Below are 25,627 nucleotides of genomic sequence, written 5' to 3'. Positions count from 1 at the left end.
ATCATGAAATGCTGCTTATATTTGGGAAGATAATTGATGGTTACTTTAATTGATCTTAACCTGATAATGCACAAAAACAGTCATTAGTCCTGCATGACAAAATAGTAAATTAGATGTTGATTCTCTCTTGCATAATGACAAAAATAGAATGGTGTCACATTCACTACGGTATTACACACCAGCAATAATGTGCTCCCATATTTAGAGACATTTATCCTGCAGTTCTGCTATTGCGGGGCGGAATCTAACTTTAAATTAATTTAATCTGATAAATTTAACATTAAAATACATTGGTACAATTAATCTGTTTTTAAATGTCCTCAAATAAGAATAGAAGTACACAAAACTAAACTGTAATACTCCCTTCCTGAAGAAATATAGTCTACATGTTCTCAGCAGCTGACTTAAAAATATGGGTCAGCTTTGCTATATTGCATCTCTACAGCTCCCTTACTAATGACACGAAAGTCATTAGTAAATGAGGCTTTATTGTTCTTGTATTATTGTTCTTGTAGAATGAGGAGTGGATCTCCGCAGGGTTTGGTCAAAGAAATCAAGATGGCAGCTGTAATGCTACAATAGAATTTCTTACACACATATTCATAACATCCTTCCTACTTGAAAACTGATTAATATAATATGACAATACTAATTTCCCATCACTTGCAAAACAGGCCAAAAGAATTTTAAATTACTCAACTACTAAATCTATTTATAAATTGTTAGCCTGTCATCTGTATAGCATATTAATAAAAAAAATAGTTAACAGGGACCAATATTTAACATGAAAAATCAATTTATGGTCTAAAAGAAATATTCCACTTTCAAAGTAAATTGTCTTTTGAAAAGTTCAGCCATAATGACAAAGATCTGATATCACTAAACACATTTTTTAAAATATTTATTGCAAACTGCCTTTGAATGTTTTCCAGCACTCAGTTTTAAGATAAACTTACGCTTAAGTCCATTCCACTTGTGTAAACTTTAGAAGATATATAAACCAAAGGCAAATGGGTAGTCAGTTCTTATTACAAATCACCCTCAATATGTGTGTGTGTGTGTGTGTGTGTGTGTGTGTGTGTGTGTGTGTAAATTACTAACAAAGAATTAAGTAATTAATTTAAATTTAATTTAAATTTAAAATAAATTTAGTAATTTACACAAATATATGAACTGTCCGGTGTGGCTACAGCCTGTTCGATGGCCTTTGAGATAAGGCTGAAAACAGGAAATAAAGATTTGCCCCATGTTTGGAGCCTAGCAAGGTAATCTAAATAGTTAACATTTGACATATAATATATATATATATATATATATATATATATATATATATATATATATATATATATATATATATATATATATATATATATATATATATATATATATATATATATATATATATATATATATATATATATATATATATATATTATATGTCATTTATATATATAAATGCTGATGGCCATCCCTTGATGACTATATTTTGGGCGATTGATAACAGGTCTGAATTTACGACTGCAGCTTCCCATGGTCGCATGACTGCAATTTAGATTTTTTTTTTTGCCCCAAACCAGCATTTTCTTGTGATCTTTTTTGCAAAAAAAATGCCCCATAGTGAGCCACGGGTTTGCTTAATGACCACTGCATTTGCTTAACAACTGCCAGTTTGGCTTAATGACCCATCGCAAAAAAATGTAAAATTGGTGCAGTCATGTAATGACCTGCTTTATAAGCATCTTGACTTGGGGCCATCAATGGGTAGGCTCCATTATGGTCATAAGTCGAGGACTATCTGCATTATAGATATCTTACGGCCCCATCTTCAAACCCCCAGAGTGGAACTGTTGAGATGGTTCAACTTCCTTTCTGCAAGAAAACAGCTTCTGATAGGAAGAAAAGAAACGACTGAATTGTAATTGTTAAATGACTACTTAGGCAGGACAAACACAATCCCTCCTTCAAACATGTCCCATTTGATAATCTGGATGGGCTTGGTAAAAATGTTGTGACCATTGATTATTTTATTTATTTTATTTTATTTTATTTAGATTTATATACCGCCCTTTGCCGAAGGACTCAGGGCGGTTTACAGGGCATTTAAAAAACAGTCAATACAAACGTTAAAACAAATTAAAAGAGATTAAATAGAACCCTGAGAAAATTAAAACCCAGTTAAAATTAAGATTAAAAATATTCTCAGCCTGGGCCAGAGAGCTTGAAGAGCCAGGTCTTCAGGTCCCGGCGGAAAGAACAGAGGGTGGGGGCAGTCCTAAGCTCCGCAGGCAGCTGGTTCCACAGGGAAGGCGCATGCTGCTTCCTACATTTCCTGCTCATGTTTTTTTTCCAAGCTCACCAAATATTATATCTGCATGCTGCTGAAGCTAAGCTGTTAGACTGGAAGTGTGGACACCAAAGCTGAGCTCCAGCCTTAGCCATGAACTTACTGGCCAATCACTTTTTCTCAATGAATATTCTTCATAAGGTCCGAAAGGTGCTTTTTCGGAGGCAACTGGACTTCATTTTTTCCTTGAAGAATTTTACTTCTCATTCAAGAAGCTTCAGCGTTATGAATTGAAGAAGCTTCTTGGATCAGAAGCGAAATGTCTACAAGGAAAAACAAAGTCTAGTTGCCTTTTGAAAAAGCACCTTTGGGACAACCGTGACCTGGATGACTGAGAATCTCCATTGACGTTCTTTGTATTGTCATAAGTATAAAATGGAAAGCCAAACGTTAATCCATTAAGAACTCTTGAGGAAAAGATGATACCGGTAGTCCTTGAATTACAACAGTTCATTTAGTGACCGTTCAAACTTACAGTGGTACTGGAAAAAAGTGATTTAATTTAATTTAATTTAATAATTTAATTTGTATACCGCCCTTCTCCCGAAGGACTCAGGGCGGTGAACAGGGCAATACATAATAAAAACCAGGATACAAAAATTAAAAAGTAATTAAACTACAATGCCCGTAATAAATTAATACATATTAAAAGTTAAAACCGATTATAAAACCCAGCCCCAACCCATCAGACCAGGCCAGCTTGTTCAAAAAAAAAGTTTTGAGATCGCGCCGAAAGGAGCGAAGGTCGGGGGCCGTTCGGAGCTCAACCGGCAAGCGGTTCCAAAGGTCTGGTGCGCCCACAGAGAACGCCCTCCCCCTGGGGGCCACCAATCGACATTCCTTGATCGGAGGCACCCTGAGGAGGCCCTCTCTGTGGGAGCGCACTGGGCAGAGGGAAGTTGACGCCGGCCGCAGGTGTTGCCGTAGGTAATCCGGACCCATGCCATGTAGGGCTTTGTAAGTCATCACTAACACCTTGAACCTCACCCGGAGAGCAACCGGCAGCCAATGCAGCTCGCAGATCAAAGGTGTAGCATGGGAGTATCGGGAAGCTCCCAGCACAACTCGCGCGGCTGCATTCTGCACCAGTTGGAGTCTCCGAGTGGACTTCAAGGGCAGCCCCATGTAGAGAGCATTACAGTAGTCTAGACGAGAAATCACAAGCGCATGAGTGACTGTTTTTCACACTTAGGACCATTGCAGTATCCCCTCGGTCTTGCAATCAAAATTCAGTGTCCCAGAGTGACGTGATCAGCTTTTGTGAACTTCTGACAAAGTCAATTCACCAGATTCACTTAACAACTACAAGTGTGTCAAGAAAGGTCGTAAAATGGCGCAAAACTCACTTAACAAATCTTACTCTAAAAAACCCCAATTGACTCAATTTTGAAGGGCAACATATTTATTCGTAGGCTATATATAAAATTTACTTTTGAATGAAGTGATGATACATAAGCTGCCGATTTTCTCAAATCTGATGCCATCAGGATACAGACACAGGAGATGAGTTATGAAACTATGGATACTCCAAAGATATGCACTGAGCTACACCATTTAATGGTGTCACTGGTCCACCCCATTGATATTTCCTAAGTTAGAACAATTAATCAGTGGAACAACTTGCTTCCAGAAGTTGTGGGTGCTCCAACACTGGAGGTTTTTAAGAAGAGATTGGACAACCATTTGTCTGAAATGGTATAGGGTTTCCTGCCTGAGCAGGGGGTTGGACTAGAAGACCTCTAAGGTCCCTTCCAGCTCTGTTATTCGCTTATTCTAATATGTTGAGATTTCAGAATGCCATTGCCTTTAGTGGTTAAAAGGATACTGAGAAAACAAGAACAGGTTTAAATATGTATTAAAGGATTTTAAATAACAAAAAGCCAAAAAAATAAATTTGAAAAGCCACACTCTACAGAAAGGCATTCTGTTCTGGGTTGGTACTACTTTGTCACGCTGTGTTTATTGTTTGTTGGGGTTTTTTTTGCACAGAGCATGTGACAGGAGGGCAGTTGTAAAAGGCAGGGAATTCACCATCAGCTTCACCCATTCAAAGCAGGGCTTGGCAAATAATCCAAGTGAAACAAGCACAGAAAGACAAAATTAGCAAGCATTAAGTGTTTTTATTCTCTGCGTCAGCTGAATCAAAGGCAGGGCATCATATTTATCAGAGGACATCATTAAAGCTCAACAAAGAATTGGGGGGGAAAAACCCTCAATGAAATTAATATCACAGAAATTACCTCAGGGTTACTCTTAAAAGTGTACTGCCACACCTCACAGAGATATTATTTCTATGAATAATTGTGCAATTCACACTACTCTTGTTAGGCTGCATAGTTTTGTGACTGGAGGGATAGGCAGTTATTCTTTGTGGGTGGGTGGGGGGAAAGGCTTACTTAAGACAGCTTTTTTGAATGCAAAATCGCACAAACAAAACCTTTCGATGGCTGCTGTACTTTGCTGGTTTTGGCTACTGGAAAATTTGCCAGTCATGTTTTGTCACTAAGGTATAAAATGTTAAGCCACTTGTTTTTTTTAATGTTGATTTATTAAATGCATTTATATAGCTGCCCAGCTCACACATAGGCGACTCCTATGTGGTGTCTGAAATTAATTAATTTGTATATTATTTACATTTTATTAATTAAGTTGTATATTATTTAGGCATTACAAATATATATTCATAATTATTATTAATCCCATTTATATCCCGCCCTTCTCCGAAGACTCAGGGCGGCTTACAATCTAAGCACAAATCAAATGTGCTTAGCAATAGCCTTCATTCTATATGTATATGCCTGCTTATTAGGGCTTTCATACACCCCCCAAGCGGCATTATTACAAAGTCAGCTTAATTGCCCCCAACAATCTGGGTCCTCATTTTACCTACCTCGGAAGGATGGAAGGCTGAGTCAACCTTGAGCCTGGTGGGACTCGAACCTGCACTAATTGCAGGCAGCTGCTGTTACTTAAGGAGGCATTAGCCCACTGCTCCACCAAGGCTCTTGTAATTATCTGGAGACACTTAAGAATGTCTGAAGTATTTACAGTAGTTTTACATATGGCCTGGGGAGAGGATCAAATTACAAAAATTAAAAGCAGCAGCAGCAGCTTTTATCTTTTTTGTAACTTGATCCTCTCCTAGAAGTTGAAGATAACATGGAATTAGCTGCTCAGTTTTTTTTAATTCTGAGCTTTTAATTTAAACCCTAAAGAAGCAAATAATTCAGAGTAATAGCATGCTCATGATTGCCAGAGACTCCCTCACTCCAGGGGCAGTGCAGAAAAGTAGAGAGAAAACTAACTATAAAAAATACAAATTCAGCTTCTTCCTGTTACCCAAACCAATGTAATAAGCATATGGATGAGAAACCCTTTGCTTCTCTCTGGGTGAGCAATCAAACCAGCTACTACAACTGACTTCTATAATGCCCAAATTTGAAATTAACAATAATGGATTCTGATGAAACAGGATTTTGCAATTAATTTCAGGCTATGATTTAAACTTGCGATTGGAATCCAGCTTACAGGTAGTCCTCGACTTATGACCATTCAAAATTACAACAAACCTCCCCAGGGCTACTTACAACCTGGCTTAAAAACTATGATGCTTGGCAACTGGCCTGTACTGATGGCTGTTTACAGTGTCCCATGGTCATGTGAATGCAAATTATGATGCTTTTTGTCAGGAACTGACTTTTACTTCTGGTTTCCAGCAAAACGAAAACAAAAAAAAAAAAGCCCATTGCAGACAATGGATTCACTTTAGAACTGCTGCAAATAAGTTCATAACGTTGAGTGCAGTCACATGATGACTCACTTAATAACCAGCGCGACTTATGACCATAATTCTAGAGTCAATTACAGTTTTAAGTTGCAGACTACCTATATTTAAAAGCCATTGTCCATAATTAAATGTAGCTGCCCAGTGTGGGGGTCAAGAGCCAAGAAAGAGGGAAGCGGGTAGATGATAATAGAATAGAACAGAACAGAACAGAATAATGATAATAGAATAGAATAATAATAGAATAATGATAACAGAAGAATAGAATAGAATAGAATAGAATAGAACAAAAACCCCTTTGTAGCCAGATGTTTGGCAAGTTTATTCCTTTATCAAGGAAAAAAACCTATTTTTCAATGTCATTAACAGCTGGTCCTCAACTTGACCACAATTGAGACCATTTCCATTGCTAAGCAAGGCAGTTGTTAAATGAGTTGTGCCCAATTTTATGACCTATTTCACCAGTTAAGCAAATCACTGCAATTTTTAAGTGAAGCATGTAGTCCTTAAATGAATCCAGCTTCCCAGATTTTCTGAATGACTGCATGCTTCGCTTAAAAGCTCAACTAATTATGACTGTCATATCAAACAAACAGGATTTAGTGGGGTGTATAAACTGGACCAGCAACATATTTTTGCATTCACCCCTTTCAATTCACTGATTTATAGCCATTTATTTAGCGACCATTCCAAGTTACAACAGCACTGAAAAAAAGTTACTCACAACCAGTCCTTGCATTATAGCATCCTACAATCCCATGATTGAAATTGAGGTGCTTGGCAACTGGCATGTATTTACAATGGTTGCAGCATGCCGAGATCATGTGATCTCCATTTGTGACCTTCCCACCCAGCTTCTGACAAGCAAAATCATAATTAGTTGAGTTTGCAAAACATGCTAATATGGTTTAAAAACAAAAACCATAGTTTGTGTTAGCAATTCATGGACCTTCAATAGATTAAAACCTGTACAAGTTTTGAAAAATTATTTGGATGAAACTAAAAGCATTAAAACAAGCACTTTTGCACACACACTAATTGTGCATATTCAGGCTGTGCATATTAATTGTGCATATTAATTATCAAATTAATATGACCTATAATTTCATAGATGTCTCTTCTATCCAATAGTTATAGTCTTAAAATCATTGGTATATGAATATAGAACTCTCAAATGTCATAAATGACAATACTATAAAACCAGTCATGTTATTGTTTACACTTCTAAAGAGTTTTGACTACACAGTAGTACGATTTTAATGTTGGAAAACTGATTTTTTTTACTTAGTTTTACCTGTTTAATGCCCCCACAATTTTATAATTTTACAGTGGAAAACTTCAGATGTAGCTTTGCAGAATTAATCTCAACATTTGACAGAGAAATCTCAATTTATTCAGAATTGCTGCCAAGATACTTAAGAGTATGTTCAAAACCAGACAATCAGATCTGCCACCATTCTAGAATTTTAATATAAAGCACCATGTCTGTTAAATATAAAGGGGAGGATTTAAAAAAAAGTTCTCATTCCTTTTTATTGGTGAAATAGCATTCTTTTCTTCTGCACTAGCTGTTACTTAATGCATCTCTGCTTTCTTCTTTTTCTTTCCTTAAGTTTCCAAGTATAATTCCTGCAAGAAGCAAAATCCCTAGATTGCGGTTTGAAGAAAACTTGTCCCAGCAGTCTTTAGGATTGTTAATGTCCAAATGGAATATCTGGAAAAGAGACCAAAATGATTAATCAATACTAAAAGGTAAAGGTTCCCTCGCACATGCATGCTAGTCGTTTCCGACTCTAGGGGCCGGTGCTCATCTCTGTTTCAAAGCCGAAGAGCCAGCGCTTGTCCGAGGACGTCTCCGTGGTCATGTGGCCAGCATGACTAGACGCCAGAGGCGCACGGAACGCTGTATCATATATTTCAACATTCAAAATGAACCTTTAAAAACAAGGATTCAGGGCTGGAGTAAATCAATGTAAAGATGTTGGAGAGATGTTAAATTCTAGGCATTTTTTGTTTAGCAACCTTAATGATACTGTAAAGGTTCCCCAGCACATGCGTGCTAGTCGTTTCCAACTCTAGGGGCCGGTGCTCATCTCCGTCTCAAAGCCAAAGAGCCAGCGCTTGTCCAAGGATGTCTCCGTGGTCATGTGGCCGGCATGACTAGACGCCAAAGGCGCACGGAACGCTGTTACCTTCCCACCGTAGTGGTCCCTATTTTTCTACTTGCATTCTTATGTGCTTTCGAACTGCTAGGTTGGCAGAAGCTGGGACGAGTAACAGGCGCTCACTCTGCTACGCGGCACTCGGGATTCGACCCGCCAAACTGCCGACCTTCTGATCGACAAGCTCAGTGTCCTAACCCACTGAGCTACCGCGTCCCTAATCAATACTGCCCCTATCCAAATTTTAGAATCTGTCAGGTCTTCTAATCCTCTTTTATCTCAGACGACCATTAAAGCACTAGCTTTATTGGATAGCCCTTAGTCTGGGATGATATCAGGACTCTTGCCTCAAGTAGGGAGTTGAACTAGAAGACCTCCAAAGACCATTCTAGCCTATATGACTCTATGGTTCTGTGAATTCCTTTTCCTCTTCCTTCAGCTGGGCCCTTTGCTCTTGCTTCGTCTATCCCTCCATTCCACTGTTGAACCTTGCTCTGCCGCCTGGAAATGCAGCACAAGCTTCAATCAACATTAAACTTATCTAACCTGGTTTCCGCAACAGATGGCTGCAGTTGCCAGGGCTGCATAGTATGGGAAGGTCTGACCACAATTGATTCCTGCCAGTGTTAGTCCACCCAGCATTGTGCAACTGAAGCCAGAGAGCCAGTATTTTGTCTTTTCCCCAAAGAGGAGCGCTGTAGATTTCACACCAATGGCAAGATCATCTTTTTTATCCTAAAACAAAAAAAGTTGTAAAGTTGTTAATAAAACGAAACCACCAACTACAAAGGCAGTTTAAGATGGCTTTATTTCTAGTGTAACTCATGCTCTTACCAACAAAGGATAATATTTTAGCTCTGGGTTGAAATGAGGCGTCCTTGGTGCTCTCTGAGCTCACTTGTTTTCTTGCAGATGTTTTTCCCCCAAACTATATAACGTCATCAGTGCTAGTCCTAGACTGATGATGTTATCTAGTAATAATAATAATAGTAATGAACCTTTATTGTCAAAGTACAACATGCGTACATTGAGATTAGCTGAGCCTCCCCCCGTGCTCCCTCCCCCCAACACACAACACACAAACCCTCCATCTTACTACACCATGTGAACCAACTACACCACACACCGGCCTCCCAAGTCAATTCTGCATAAGATTATTTCCCGTTCAAGAGCCTAACAGCCCATGGATAAAAGCTGTTTTTCAGCCTGTTGGTACGGCTGGCTATACTCCTATATCTCCTACCCGATGGTAGGAGAGTAAAGAGATACCGTCCAGGGTGTGAGTCATCCCTGAGAATTTTCCTCACTCTTCCAAGGCAACCAGCCCTGGCTATGTCATCCAGTGGTGTCAGGGGACAGCCCACAATGTCTTGTGCTTTGCTCACTACCCTCTGCAATACTTTCCTGTCCGCGGCTGTCAGACCAGCATACCAAACCACAATACCATACGAGAGGACGTTCTCTATAGTAGACCGGTAAAAGAGGGTCATTAGCCGTTGTTCTAGCCTGTTCTTCCACAAGACCCTAAGAAAGTGAAGCCTCTGTTGGGCCTTTCTAGCCACCTGGGTTGTGTTAACTTTCCAGGTCAGATCTTCGCAGAGGTAGACTCCCAGAAATTTAAACGAGGAAACTCTCTCCACACAGTCCTCCTCGATGTAAAGTGGGGCAGGTTCCTCCTTTTTTCTCCGGAAGTCTAACACCATCTCTTTCGTATTGCCGATGTTTAGGTGCAAGTTGTTGTTACTACACCATATGGATAGTTTTTGTACCTCCGCCCTATATGCTGTCTCATCCCCACCTGTAATAAGACCCACCACAGTTGTATCATCTGCGAACTTGATTATCGCAGTGGATAGTTTGGGTAATGAAATGTCTGCAAGAAAACAACCCAACTCAGAGAGCGCCAAGGACCGCTCACAAATGCTCTTGCAAGGTCACAACACCTCTGCAGTATCAAAATTGGATTTTTGGTGCATTTTTGCATTCAGAATAACCATTTAGTGCACTTTTAGGCTTAAAAGGTGAGAAGAAAGTAAAATCAAAAGGGGATGCATTGCCTAAATAGCCTTATCTGTAATACTATTGGCTTTGAATACCAAGGCACCATTACTACATTTATTAATATTAAATAGTTCAGTTTATATTTACAGTTGATTGCTTAGGAAATATTATTACACAAGAAGTCTTGCTTTCCAAATTTCTGTTCTTACTTTCTTAACCCCAAGGGTGTGAGATCCGGTATTTATGACCTCAAGAGACAACTCAGCTATCCGCAGACAACGCTATACATCTTTTGCGGTATAAACTGTGTTAGGCAAAAGACAGAAAAGAAACAAGAAGTTTGGCTTGTACTTCTGCCTGTGCTTTTCATCTTTGTTAAATATTATTTCTGGTAAAATATTGGTCCTTAAGGGAGTTAATTCATCTTTTATTTATCCTCATGAGATAAAGTATCACATAAGAGTCTGTGTATATTATAAATATGTTTGGGTTGAGCTGAAGGTCATCGCACCCTATCCAGACCCTTGCAGCCTCCAGGCACCAGGCCAGGGCATGTACAACATCATGCAGGCGGCCCGGGGTGGAGATACAAAGCTGGTATCGTCAGCATATTGATGATACCTCATCTGAAAATCTTTGCATCATTCGCCCAGCGGCTTCATGTAGATGTTAAACAGGACAGGAGAAAGAACTGACTCCTAGGTATCCCATAAAGAAGGAGCCATACATGAGATCTCTCCCGCACATCAACAGGAATCAACCCCAAAGTTCATCCAATGTCCAGGTGGAGTCCTTGACTACTAGCGTAGCTCCTGGCATCAATGCCAACCAAAACAAACAAAAGCAGCTGCAAACATGCATTGATTACCATCCAAATGCCCGTGTTTCCAGTTCGACGGGAACAAGATTGCCATAGCAACCTAATTTAACTGCACTCTTTCATTTCAACATCTTTTATATTAACAAATGGGAAAGAGTCACCTGATGTGCATAAATAGTATCATAAAGCAAAGTCCAACAGACACTGGACAAATACAGGGGTAAGCAAACAGACCAACTGCAAGAACCGTGGACCGCAGACCAGCCAAGTAAGGCTCCCCAATTGAAGACCAAGCCTAAAGGAAATAAGGAAGAACAAGTCATAAGAATCTTTGGCTAACATACACGCTAACACACACACACCAACGAGGCTCAACTCCCAGAATTCCTCAACAAATTCTAATATCCGTTTCAGTCTTTTCATCTCATAACCACCCATCTTAATGCAAAGTAGAGATGTGGATTTCAAATAGAGGTAGTCCTCAACTTGTGACTGGTTGCTTAGCAACCTTTTGAAGATACAACAGACCTCCCCAGGGCTACTTATAACTCAGATTCAAAATTCCAACAACTCCCAAACGCCCCTTGCTCATTAATCCCAGGCTCAATTACGGTGATACGTTGAGGACTACCTATACATCAATAAGATTAGGCGAGTGCTTACTCAATATTCTTTAGCCAAGAAGCAGAGTTTTCCATTTTTCAAGCACTCCTAGGTGCATAATTTACGAAGTATTAAGAATATACATTAGGCTGCAATTTTATGCAAGGGTGCATTATTTTCTTTCATCCTGTTGAGGAAAATGAGTCAGTCCAACTTAATGAGGAAGTAATTTCCAATAGACAAAGTACAGTACTGACCCTCCCATCACTAAGCCTGACTCATGGCAGAAGGTAAATTGTTTTCATTCCACTTCTCTTGACCAGCGACTTGAAGAGAAGAAGTAATAATAATAATAATAATAATAATAATAATAATAATAATAATAATAATAATAATAATAATAATAATAATAAAGTTGGAAGGGACCTTGGAGGTCATCTAGTCCAACCCCCTGCTCAGGCAGGAAACCCTATACCATTTTGCACAAATGGCTGTCCAGTCTCTTCTTAAAAACTTTCAGTGTTGGAGCATTCACGGCTTCTGGAGGCAGGTTGTTTCACTGATTAATTGTTCTAACTGTCAGGAAGTTTCTCCTTAGTTCTAGGTTGCTTCTCTCCTTGATTAGTTTCCATCCGTTGATTCTTGTCCTGCCTTTGGGTGAAAAAAGGCAGCAAAGCATTCTGGCCAAAACACTGTTATGAAGACAGTCAGCCAACTTCTGTCTTCCATCCACTACTGCAAAGAGATGGGAGGCTTGCTTTCCAATAGAAATAGAAAGAAATAGAAATAGAAATAGAAATAGAAATAGAAATAGAAATAGTGGAAGTGGAAGTGGAAGTAGAAGTAGAAGTAGAATAGGATAGGATAGAAAAGAAAAGGAACAGAACAGAGCAAAACAGAACAGAATAGGAACGGAACAGAACAGAACAGAACAGAATAGAAAAGGATGGAAGAGACAAGCAGGAAACCCTATACCATTTCAGACAAATGGTTGTCCGATCTCTTCTTAAAAACTTCCAATGTTGGAACATTCACCACTTCTGGAGGCAAGTCATTCCACTGATTAATTGTTCTAACCATCAGGAAATTTCTTCTCAGCTCTGCGTTGCTTCTGTATGTGATAGCTGCTCATGCAGATGCAGTAGGGAGCAGCTACAGAAGCAGCTGCCTAAATTATGTGAGGACACGTTGCCTTACCGCTTCAAAAAGACATGTCTCATTCATCCAAATGCTCTCTGCAAGACACGTCCTGTGAATTTATTTTTTTAAATTTTTTTTTATTTAATTAGTTTTCTATACCGTCCTATTCCCGAAGGACGCAAGGCGGTTTACAGGGCAATATTTAAAAGACAATATAAATTAAGATAAAAATAGAATTAAAAAGAATTAAATTAATAATAGCCCAACAGTAAAACAATGTTAAAATTTAAAACTAAAACCCCCCTCAGTCCAGGCCAGATAGATCAAAAAGCCAGGTTTTCAGGTCCCGGCGAAACGAGCACAGGTCGGGGGCAGTCCGGAGAATGCCTGGCACAGCCTACTGTTTTTATTTATTTATTTACTTATTAGATTTTTATCCCACCTTTATTCTTTTTTATAAATAAGTCAAGGCAGTGAACAGACACAGTACTTTTTTCTCCTCATATCTTCACTGAGAGAGAGAGAGAGAGAGAGAGAGAGAGAGAGAGAGAGAGAGAGAGAGAGAGAGAGAGAGAGAGAGAGAGAGAGAGATGCAAAGTCACCCAGTAGAAATTCATGCCTAAGGTGGAACTAGAACTCTCGGTCTCGTAGTGATTGGCCCAAAGTCACTCAGTTAGTTTTCATGCCTACAGCAGAACTAGAACTCACTGTGTCCTGGCTTTTAGGCTGGTGCTTTAACCACTTGACCAAGCTGGCTCTTTATATGACAGCATAAAAATGTTTTGGAAGTAGCCAATAGTCCAAGAATAATTTTTTTTTAACTCTTATGTAGCCTTCGAGGAGGAAAGAATGACAAATCACTTCTCATGTTAATTCAATTCATGCAAATTTGTCTTCTGAGCTGCATACAGTGGTGTTTTAAGACAGGTGGTCATTCAAATCAAATCAATAGTTTCTGAGCAAACACTCAAAATTCAGTAAGAATGTATGGATGGAAAGATGGATACTTTCTCAGCAAACCACCTTAAGTCAGTATACCCCAGTCACACAAAATGGAAATTGCTGAACTTACCTAAATATAACTGTGGCCAGTAAGTTATTCTCTTCATAAGTGGATAAGTCACCACAAGAAATAAAGAAGAAGCTCCTAAAATAATGCTGTGAAAAATTGAAAAGTTTAAATTAAAAATATACTGCTTTCTTCCAATACAATATTTCCTAATGTCTTACTGTAGCCTATAAGATGTGAGTTCTTCAAACTTGGCCCTTTTATGACTTGTGGACTTCAACTCCCAGAATTCCTCAGCCAGGCATGCTGGCTGAAGGAATTCTGGAAGTTGAAGTCCACAAGTCATAAAAGGGCCAAGTTTGAAGACTCCTGCTATAAGAGATAGAAGAAAAGGACATATTTTGCAACAAATATGGAAGCAGGATAGGTATTAAGTACCCTTCACATCTCCTTGGGCAGATCCATCAATGTGAAATCCCTGCTCATTCATTCATTCATTCATGAAGACCATGGTGTCACCTTGAGTCATTCTGGAGTTCTCTAAGATGGTACTAAGATGGTAAATGAATTTTTGTGAATAGAACTAACTTTCTTAGGAACAGCACATAAACAAACCACTTACTAAAATATGAAACTTACACATTTATTTACAGACTTACTTCTATCAATCCAATGGATAGATTACTCATATTTAGCTTTTTTGCTGACCATTCAACAGAAACATTTTTCTTCTACTTTACGTCTTTACTCAGTGCATATGGCAACATCCAAGTACCACCAGTCACCTAGTAAGCCGCCCTGAGTCTTCGGAGAAGGGCGGGATATAAATGGAATTTTTAAAAAAAACTTGAAAAAAAAGGGAAAGTGATAAAGTACAGGTAGTCCTCGACTTACAACAGTTCGCTTAGTGACTGTTCAAAGTTATAATGGCACTGTAAAAAGTGCCCCCCAAGCCACAGCCGAGCAAGACACCTGCCTGCCTGCCCGGCGGCGCTCTTCCTCCTGTCCGAGGTTTTCATTGTTGTAACCATTTCTGTTGAGGATTGGCAGCGGGGGTGGGGTGGAGGGTGTTTGGTTTTTATCCCCCCCCCTCTGCTGGGTGGTTGCGGCAGGTTTTGGTCACTTCACATGACCCTAGGACATTGTGACTGTCATAAATATGAATCAGTTCCCAAGCATCTGAATGTAAATCACAAGACCCTGGAGGTTCAAGGTTTTGGTAATGGTTTTCAAGGCCCTACATGGCATGGGTACGGAGTACCTCGGGGATCACCTGCTGCCGGCATCAACTTCCCTCCGCCCTGTGCGTTCCCACAGAGAGGGCCTCCTCAGGGTGCCACCGGTCAGAGAATGTCGGCTGGTGGCCCCCAGGGGGAGGGCCTTCTCTGTGGGCGCCCCGGCTTTATGGAATCAGCTGCCGGTTGAGCTCCGGATGGCACCTGACCTTCGCTCCTTCTGACGTGGCCTGAAGACCTACCTATTTGAGCAAGCCGGCCTGGCCTGATGGGGGATGTGCTGGGGTTTTTATTGGGGATTTTTATTACTCTACTGTTTTTAGCTCGGGCTCTTATTTAATTCTTTTTTAATTTTTGTATTCTGTATTTTTATGTGCCCTGTTCACCGCCCTGAGTCCTTCGGGAGAAGGGCGGTATACAAATATAATAAATGAAATGAAATGAAATGAGATGCTGCAACATTCCAGCTGATCGGCGCTTCTTCTGGCCTCAGCAGAAGTGCCAGGATCAACGCCGAGCTCCAGCTGCAGCCTGGTGCTGATCCTGGCGCTTCCGCTGAGCCCTGCAGCTCCAGCCATCTCTTGCTCAGGCTTGTGCGGTGCTGCCACCAGTTCAGCTCATTCCCCTCCCCCACTACCACTTTTCTAAGATGCTCGGGTACCACCTGCCAGGTGCCAATGTACCACAGGTGGTACCCATACCACTGGTTGAAAAGCCCTGCTGTAAAGCACTACAAAGTGGTATAGAAGTCTAAGTGCTATTTTAGACTTGCAAGTCTGAAAGTACAAATCTCCCACTGTTTCCCTTTACAGCCTGAGAGGTTAGGAAGAGATTCTTCTGAGATTTTTTGGCTGTCTGTGATGCAACTATGGGCTGTACCTTCTCGTATCTGACTGTTCCCTACGCAACATTGCTTCCCCTCTTTTTTTAAAGGTCTTTCTCTTCTACCATTACAATGAAAGAATAAAAGATGGAAGAAACTGTACAGTAAACTAACAAAGATAAAAGCAAAATGGAGGTGGCTATCCATTGAACACTGCCTAGAAGTGCTTTAACTTCTAGAAGGCTACTGAAGAAGAGGTCAGTTTATAGATCTCAAATATCTCGTGGCCTACTGAGATTCTTTATCTACCCTGCAACAGCTCACTAATACAGGTGGTCCTCGACTTATTCATTTAGTGACAACTCAAAGTTACAATGGCACTGAAAAGCGACTTATGACCATTTTTCACACTTACAACTCTTGCAACATTCCCCATGGTCATGTGATGAAAATCTGGATGCTTGGCAACCGGTTCGTATTTATGACGGCTGAAGGTTCCAGGGTCATGTGATTACCTTTTGACAAGCAGAGTCAACGGGGAAGCCAGATTCACTTAACAACCGTGTTACTAACTTTAACGCAACTGCAGGGATTTGCTTAACAGCCAAGGCAAGAAAGGTCACAAAGTGGGGCAACATTCACTTAACTACTGTCTTGCTTAGCAATAGAAATGCTGGGCTCAACTGGTGAACGTAAATAGAGGACTACCTGTAGTAACAAAACTGTAAGATGCTGCTGAGACCTCAACGCCGCTAGGGCACTTCTGTAATCCAGAAAGATGTCACAACTGATGGCATCTGTTGTGAATATAATTTGCTTTCCAGCTGATAGAACTCAAATATCCTCTTGTGCTGACTCAAAATCTACATTCTCAAGAGCAGTGCTGACTTTCAGTCAAATAGAAAAAGATAAAGCCCAACCTTTTCCAAAAAACACACACACACCATAATTAAGGCCCCTATAGTCATCAATGGCCTATGCCAGGGGTAGGCAACCTTGGCTCTTTTATGACTTGTGGACTTCAGTTCCCAGAATTCCTGAGCCAGCATGGCTCAGCTTGGAAACTCTCCCTTTCCCCTTAGCACGGCTGGCTCAGGAATTCTGGGAGTTGAAATCCACAAGTCATAAAAGAGCCAAGGTTGCCTACCCCTGTTCTATGCAATCAACTCTTTCCTGCGGTTGGTCTTCCACTATGCCACCCCCCGCTGCTGGGCTGTGGAACCGACCAGGTGGTTCCGCCCCAGGCGCCTAATGGATCCGGAATGGTTCCAGACGGCGCTTGGGTCTATACCTATCCCCCTCACTCACAGCCCGGCCGACGCCTTGGTGGATGCCTGGGAAAGGGCTGCCACCGAGGCGCTCGACCGTGTTGTACCCTTGCGACCCCTGACCCGGCGCAGATCCCAGTGGGCTCCATGGTTTTCTGTGGAGATCCGGGAGATGAAGCGTCGGAGACGAGGTCTAGAGAGCTGTTGGAGATCCAGCCGGTCTGAGTCTGACCGGTTGCAGTTAAGAACCTTTACGAGGTCTTATCTCGCGGCGATGAGGACAGCGAAGTCTAATTACTTCGCTGCCCTTATCGCGTCCGCAGATAACCACCCGGCCGCCCTGTTTAGGGTGACTCGCTCCCTCCTTAATCAGGAGGTGAAGGAGGAGCCCTTGCAGGGGCGAGCCGAGGAGTTTAGCCATCATCTGACGGACAAAATCGCTCAGATTTGAGCCGGTTTGGATTCTGACTGGGCAGAGACTGAGGAATCTAGAGAATGTTACCTGGAGTGAATTCGATCCTGTGACCCCAGATGAGGTGGACAGGATCATGAGGAGACTGAGTTCCGCCACGTGTTTATTGGACCCGTGCCCCTCCTGGCTGGTATATGCAGCCCGGGAGGAGACACGAGGCTGGTTCCAGGCAGTAATAACTGCTTCTTTGAGGGAGGGTACCTTCCCTGCCACCTTGAAGGAGGCGGTGGTGAGGCCCCTCCTCAAGAAGCCTGCCCTGGACCCGGCTATTTTGAACAACTATCGTCCGGTCTCCAACCTTTGCTTTCTTGCAAAGGTGGTTGAGAGCGTGGTGGCACTTCAGCTCCCTTTGTTCCTGGAGGAAACTGATTATCTGGACCCATACCAATCGGGCTTCAGGACCGGGTACAGCACGGAGATGGCATTGGTTGCGCTGGTAAATGATCTCTGCCAGGCTCGGGACAGGGGTTGTTCCTCTGTCCTAGTCCTATTAGACCTCTCAGCGGCTTTTGATACCATCGACCATGGTATCCTACTGCGGCGTCTCAGGGGATTGGGAGTGGGCGGCACTGTTTTACAGTGGTTCTCCTCCTACCTCCTGGGCCGCTCGCAGTCGGTGTTGACAGGAGGGCAGAGGTCCGCCCTGAGGCCTCTCGTTTGTGGAGTTCCTCAGGGGTCGGTCCTCTCTCCCCTCTTGTTCAACATCTATATGAAGCCGCTGGGTGAGCTCATTCGTGGTTTCGGGGTAGGGTATCATCAGTATGCTGATGATACCCAGCTTTTTCTTTCCACCCCGAACCAACCCAGTGATGCCCTCGACATGATGTCCCGTTGCCTGGAGGCGGTCCGGGTTTGGATGGGGAGAAACAGGCTTGGTCTCAATCCTGCCAAGACTGAGTGGCTGTGCATACCGGCATCTCAGACTAACCAATCTTTTCCATCGTTAACTATGGGGGGTGAGGTGTTACCCCCCGTTGATAGGGCCCGCAACTTGGGCGTCCTCCTGGATTCACGGCTCAGTTTGGAAGATCATATAGGAGCCGTGGCCAGGGGGGCTTTTGCCCAGGTTCGCCTGGTGCGCCAGTTACGGCCCTATCTGGACCGAGATGCCCTATGCACAGTCACCCATGCGCTAGTGACCTCCCGGCAATGCTCTCTACATGGGGCTGTCCCTGAGGACCACTCGGAGGCTTCAGCTGGTGCAGAATGCAGCCGCGCGAGTTGTGATGGGAGTCTCCTGATACTCTCATGTAACACTTCTTCTCCGCGAGCTGCATTGGCTTCCAGTTGCCCTCCGGGTGAGATTCAAGGTGCTGGTGATGACCTATAAAGCCCTAAATGGCATGGGGCCGGATTATCTAAGGGAGCACCTGCTGCCAGCGTCAATTTCCCATCGTCCTGTGCGCTCCCACAGGGAGGGCCTCCTCAGGGTACCACCGGTCAAGGATTGCCGACGGGCGATCCCCAGGGGGACGGCGTTCTCTGTGGGCGCGCCTGCCCTATGGAATCAACTGCCAACGGAACTCCGGACTGCCCCCGACCTTCGTTCATTTCGCCGGGACCTAAAAACCTGGCTCTTTGAGCTATCTGGTCTGGACTGAGGGGTTTAATGTTTTCAAATTGTGATTTTAATTTTTGCGGCTAGACTTAATTTAATTTAATTTAAATTTTATATTGGATTGTTTTTAAATTTTGCCTTGTAAACCGCCCTGAGTCCTTTGGGAGTAGGGCGGTATATAAACCGAATAAATAAATAAATAAATAAATAAATAAATAAATAAATAAATAATTAACTTACCTGTAATAATTTAAACATAGCAAGACCCACAAAGCCAAGCTAAGCTGTGAACCAAGAAAAACAAGGGCTTGAAAATGTGTTAGCTCTCCAGCTGCCAGCGGCCGATTTGCAGTTCTCACCACCTAAAATGAAAATAATTATTTCAGAGGCTGCATTCCATCACTGACCATGCACATCTACCAGTTATAGGATCAACTCATTCTATAGCTCATGCATACAGTACATGCTCTCCTATAAAACCCATCTGCAGATAAGTCAGCTTTCACATTTTTAACTAAAATACTGTGAAAAATATGCCACCTGCAGATAAGCTGACTCTTGAAAATGTGTATGTTTTCATTTTCAGAACTGGCTTATACTTATACATTTTTCATAGTATTTTGGTTAAAAATTCAAGGGTTGGGCTTATCTGTGGTTATGTTTGTATACTAGCATGTATGGTATATGGGTTTAAATACTTTAAAAAAGTATTATTGTATAGACTTGCAGATAAGACAAACCCAATTTTTGGTATACATTTTGGCAGCTAGCATTATAGGGTCCTTCATATTTACAGTAATGTTTTTTTCCTGGCTTTTGAGTGTATGGTGTTCTTTCTCCTCAGGAAATGGACTATTTAAATATTTTAAACTAGGATATTTAAAACCATGGTTAGCTGAGCAATCCTACAGTGATGTAATTTGTGTATAATGCGAGGTATGCTTACACTCAGATAATCCAAAGCACACAAAGAACATTGTGGCGTTGTATTGTGAGTAAATGGTTAAAATGTTTTTGCAAAACAGCATATTATATGGATCAAGCTTCTATTTTCACCTTTACCTTTTTCATTCTATACAGTTATTGGAAATAATTCAAATACATGTTGTTATTTCAAAAAAGCTACAACTTGTGTGACGCCCAAACCCAGAGAAAATGATAAATCATGGTTTTTGAACCTTGGTTGTTTTCACCAAAGTTAAGCTGAACCAATATGATAGAAGGATACTGTGTCTTTATATCTTTCTAACTCACATCGCTTAAATTTCAAATATGTTTTTAGATGACTTCAGGAGAAACTATGTAAGCTTTATTTAACTATGGTTTATTAAATAAACAACAAGTTAAATAAACCAATATAGTTTCTCCTGAAGACAGCAACTATCAGAAGTGAAATAAACAAATTATCTATTGAGTCAGGATGATTATAGGTGTCCAGAAATACAGATGCTAATTGCTTGGAAACACAGAGTGCAAGAACACTTATGACTGTTTGTGAATTTCCACCCAGGACTATTATCTTTTCCAAGAACAGGATGCTGGAAATTTGATCTGGCATGGACACTTTAGATCAGAGTTGTTTCTTCACTCTAGATATTTAAAGGTTGGGAGAAAGTGATAAAATAAGAGACCTAAGCTTCCATTTGCAAGATTTTTTTAGCTGTATCATATATTTCAACATTCAAAATGAACCTTTAAAGACAAGGATTCAGGGCTGGAGTAAATCAATGTAAAGATGTCGGAGAGATGTTAAATTCTAGGCATTTTTTCTTTAGCAACCTTAATGATACTGTAAAGGTTCCCCCGCACATGCGTGCTAGTCGTTTCCAACTCTAGGGGCCGGTGCTCATCTCCATTTCAAAGCCGAAGAGCCAGCGCTTGTCCGAGGATGTCTCCGTGGTCATGTGGCCGGCATAATTAGACGCCAAAGGCGCACAGAATGCTGTTACCTTCCCACCGTAGCGGTCCCTATTTCTCTACTTGCCTTTTTACATGCTTTCGAACTGCTAGGTTGGCAGAAGCTGGGACGAGTAACAGGCGCTTACTCTGTTATGCGGCACTTGGGATTCGACCCGCCAAACTGCCGACCTTCTGATCGACAAGCTCAGCGTCCTAACCCACTGAGCCACCGCGTCCCTTAATGATACTGTATAGACACTTAAAAATAGAGCTGTAGCTGGCATTGGAAGGTTATTCAAGGCAAAGGTTATTCAAGCCTCTGATGTGACTATAGATACTTCAATTTATTTACATCCTTCCCTTATTAGTTGTACAAATACTGGCAGCGCAAGGTGACGAACATAACCAACAAACTTCTTCCTCCTGTTTTGCCTACAACTCTGTGAGGAAGGTTGGACTGAGTTAAAGTGAGTGGCCCAGTCAGCTGGCTTTCATGATTAAGGTGGGGCTAGAACTCACAGTCTCCCGGTGATTGGCACAAAGTCACCCAACCAGCTTTCATGCTTAATTAAGGCAGGACTAGAACTCACAGTCTCCTCGTGATTGGCTCAGTCACCCAACCAGCTTTCATGCTTAATTAAGGCAGGATTAGAACTCACAGTCTCCTCGTGATTGGCTCAAAGTCACTTAGTTGGTGTGGGACTTGAACCCCAAATCTCTCACTATGTGGCCTCTAGTGCCTTAGCTACTAGACTTTTACCTCTTTGAGAATTTCTAGAGAGGGAAAGAGGGAGGAAGAACAGGAACTTACTTACTCTATAACGATCATTTACTTAGCAAATAGGATGAGCTCTGAATCTTTTCTACCTTTTTATCATAGTCCACGTCCCACATGTCATTTATAATGCAGCCAGCACCACGCATCAGAACTGAGCCAGCACCAAAAAGTAACAGCAGATCCCAGGATGGCCAACAGCCTGGTTCAGCTGCCAAGGATATACTCCAGGTACAGGGAAGATACACCAGCCAAATCCCTAAAAATAAAAAGTCAGACAAGGAACAGAGAAAAAGAGATGCAGAATTTATACCAATGAATGCATTTAACCAGCTCCTTAGTCTAAGTCTTAGGTAAAGGTAAAGGTTCCACCGCACATGCGTGCTAGTCATTTCCGACTCTAGGGGCCGGTGCTCATCTCCGTTTCAAAGCCGAATACCCAGCGCTTGTCCGAGGACGTCTCCGTGGTCATGTGGCTGGCATGACTGGACGCCAAAGGCGCACGGAACGCTGTTACCTTCCCACCACAGTGGTCCCTATTTTTCTACTTGCATTTTTACGTGCTTTTGAACTGCTAGGTTGGCAGAAGCTGGGACGAGTAACAGGCGCTCACTCTGCTATGCGGCACTCGGGATTCGACCCGCCAAACTGCCGACCTTCTGATCGACAAGCTCAGCGTCCTAACTCACTGAGCCACCACGTCTAAGTCTTAAGCTAGTTTAATTCTTCAATATTCTTTTCACCTTTTTTTTAATGGCATTTTTCCTATGGAGAAAAACGTTATACCAATCTCACTGTGAAACACAATAGAGTGGATGCTTCATTTGAGAAGACTAACATAGGTAAAGAGAAAAGTGCCAGCAGGTCCAGAAAAATTGTTCAGGATTTATCTATCAGCTGTTAGTTTGACAATTACAGTATTTTACTCCCTCTGGAGGCCAAATTAAGTCATACAACTTCAGTAACAGGCCTACAATAAATATAATCTCCAGATAAATCAAAGAAATACCAAAACAAAACACTGGGAATGAGATATTTTCAATATCCAAAGCTTCATCTATCCAGTTGCAAGAGATTAAAGTTTCCTTACTTGATGTGGTTACATTTTCAGAAATATTTCATAATTATACATTAGGGACATACCACAAGCATTAGAAAAATGAAATAAAATCATCACAGAAAACTTATTTTCTATCACATTTCTATTGTTTCCAGGCTTTCTCAGACTAATACCACACTTCTGAGCTTTGGAGTCTCTGAAAGTTTAAGAACAAACCTGTATTTCTCTTGGTTTAATTATTTTAAACTGAGGGTAGTGCCCTAAAGCTGTTTTTTGCTGTGAGGTTCAGCCATTGCTGTTAATACTGAGGGATTATGGAACTACATATAGCCCTCAATTTATGCCTGGTTGCTTAGCAACCATTGAAAGTTATGATGCCCCCCACAAAAGCTACTTTTGACCTGGACGTAAAATTCTGATTCAGCAACCTGCCCGCCTTTATGGCCGTTTGCATGAGAGAGGGACACAGAAGGAAGGATTAATATAAAAAATCTCACTTATTAGCAAGAGTTGAGTGTGGCTTTCTTTTTTTCTACTTTTTTTCTTTAATTTTTTTGATACTTTTATTTTTTATTTTCTATATTTTTATTGTGTGGAAAAATTCTAATAATTTTTTTTAAAAAAATAAACCACGCGATATACAGATAGTCCTCAATTTACAACCACAACTGAGCCCCAAATTTCTGTTGCTAAATAAGGCACTTGTCAAAGAGAGTTTTGCCCCATTTTACAACCCCTTTTTTGGCCACAGTTGTTAAATGAATCCCAGCCATTGTTCAGTGAATCATGTGGTCATTAAGCAAATCTTAAAATCTTCCCCTCACTAACTTGTTTGTTCGAAGATGGCTGGGTAGATTACAAATGGGGATCCCATCCCAGGACTGTGCGACCGTCATAAACACATGCCAGCTTCTGAGTGACTTGACCGTGACCATGACCATGGGGAGGCTGCAACAATTTGTTAAATGTGAAAACACTTTTTTCAGTGCTATTGTGATTTTGAACACTCACTAAACGAATGGTTGTAAATCAAGGACTACCTCTGCTGTCCTACGCGCCAAGTAAATCCGCATTTGGTTCATATCTGGGCTGTGCAGGGGATAGGAAATCATCGGTGGTGGGACCGGGGTTGCCACAAAGAAGAGGGAGTCAAGCTATTCTCCAAAGCACCTGAATGCAGGACAAGAAGCAACAGATGGAAACTAAACAAGGAGAGAAGCAACCTAGAACTAAGGAGAAACATCCTGACAGTGAGAAATTTCATTTTAATGTATGCCGATTAGTGTACATTCAGTGACAATAAAGTTATTATTCTATTCTATTCTAATTCTATTCTATTCTACTCTATTCCTAATAATTTTCTATTCTATTCTATTCTATTCTATTCTATTCTATTCTATTCTTCTATTCTATTCTATTCTATTCTATTCTATTCTATTCTATTCTATTCTATTCTATTCATTCTATTCTATTAATCAGTGGAACGACTTGCCTCCAGAAGTTGTGAATGCTCCAACACTGGAAGTTTTTAAGAAGACACTGGACAGCCATTTGTCTGAAATGGGATAGGCCCTATACCAGGTGTCCTGCCTGAGCAGGGGGTTGAACTAGAAGATCTTCAAGGTCCCTTCCAATTATTGTTGTTGTTGTTAGCGACTAAACCCCCAATCTAATCCGGTTTACTCCAAATACACCCAAGCGGCTTCCTTTTTCTCCTCTTCTCATTCTCAAGGAAAAAGAGGAGGGATGCTTCGCTCCACCCCTGCAGGCAAACTCACCAATGGGTTTATCCAGCCGCATGAGACGGAGGTAAGGCTGGAGCCACAGCGGAGCTTTTTGCACCAAAGCCGCCGAGGAAAGCGTCCCGGCCAGGCTGGTCCTCGAACCCGGGGGCCGCGGCGGCTCCCAGCTCGAAGTGGGGCCCGACACGGTCCGGAGCGCGGCCGCGGGGCAAAGCAACCCCGCCCCTCCCGGGCCGGGCAAAGGGGCTTTGAAATAGCAAAGCGGCCGGGCTGCCCGGCCGAGCAGACGCGCGAACCCCATGGCGGGCCCGGATTCTCCCCCCTCCCACACCCTGCCGTGACGTCACCGGGGGAGTTTCCTCCAGCGAGAGCCAATCGGAAGCGTCGGTTCCTGATGTTAGGACCTGCCCTAGAGAGACGAGAAGAAAGGCGCACCCTTGAGCTCCGGCTCCGCGCCGCCTTCGGGTTCTGCTGCGCTGGGAGAGTTTGGCGCAAATGCGTTCTCCGGCTTGCGAGGAGGCTGAGAAGCGAGGCGGAGGGAACGTGCCGATTAGGAGAGAGCGTCTCGAAGGTGCTTTTCCACGAGGCAACCGGACTTTCTGGTTTGTTTGTTTGTTTTCTCTTTGAAGACTTCTTCAGCTCTGACTGGGTGGTTCTTGCCTTTCCCCACCATCCAGTTAGAGCTGAAGAAGCTTCTTGGATGAGAAGCGAAACGTCTTCAAAGTGGGGGGAAAAAAGAAACCAAGAAAGTCCGGTTGCCTGGTGAAAAAGCACCTTTTGGGACCACTATTTATTTATTTATTTATTTTAATTCCATTTATATCCCGCCCTTCTCTGAAGACTCAGGGTGGCTTACAAGCTTAGCAGTAGCCTTCATTCTATGTATATGCCTGCTTATTAGGGCTTTCACACACACCCCAAGCGGCATTATT

General features: G+C 41.9%; 1 protein-coding gene across 1 annotated transcript; it reads right to left on the bottom strand.

Moving 5' to 3' along the window:
* Positions 1-7,498: 7,498 nt before the first annotated feature.
* Positions 7,499-25,000, bottom strand: COQ2 (coenzyme Q2, polyprenyltransferase). Its single transcript, XM_083367540.1, has 7 exons — positions 24,732-25,000; positions 21,986-22,152; positions 19,460-19,581; positions 13,927-14,012; positions 11,273-11,406; positions 8,837-9,025; positions 7,499-7,842 (listed from the first exon to the last, which is right to left on the bottom strand). The coding sequence occupies exons 1-7, from the start codon at positions 24,994-24,996 to the stop codon at positions 7,693-7,695; spliced, it is 1,113 nt and encodes a 370-aa protein (XP_083223666.1). The 5' UTR covers positions 24,997-25,000; the 3' UTR covers positions 7,499-7,692.
* Between the last annotated feature and the right edge of the window lie 627 nt (positions 25,001-25,627).

Source organism: Vipera ursinii, assembly GCF_947247035.1.
Source record: "Vipera ursinii genome assembly, chromosome: 7".
In the NCBI taxonomy this organism is placed as follows: Eukaryota; Metazoa; Chordata; class Lepidosauria; order Squamata; family Viperidae; genus Vipera; species Vipera ursinii.
The sequence above is the reverse complement of the archived record's forward strand: the minus strand, read 5'-3'. Positions and strand labels throughout refer to the sequence as shown.

Bases quoted from the DNA above. Each gene is read 5' to 3' on its own strand.
- COQ2 (XM_083367540.1), bottom strand. From the start codon at position 24,996: ATGGGGTTCGCGCGTCTGCTCGGCCGGGCAGCCCGGCCGCTTTGCTAT. The intron at 14,013-19,459 runs GTAAGTTAATTA...AATTTTTCACAG, and splicing joins CTATGTTTAAATTATTACAG to CATTATTTTAGGAGCTTCTT. The intron at 7,843-8,836 runs GTTAGATAAGTT...TCTCTTTTCCAG, and splicing joins CCATCTGTTGCGGAAACCAG to ATATTCCATTTGGACATTAA.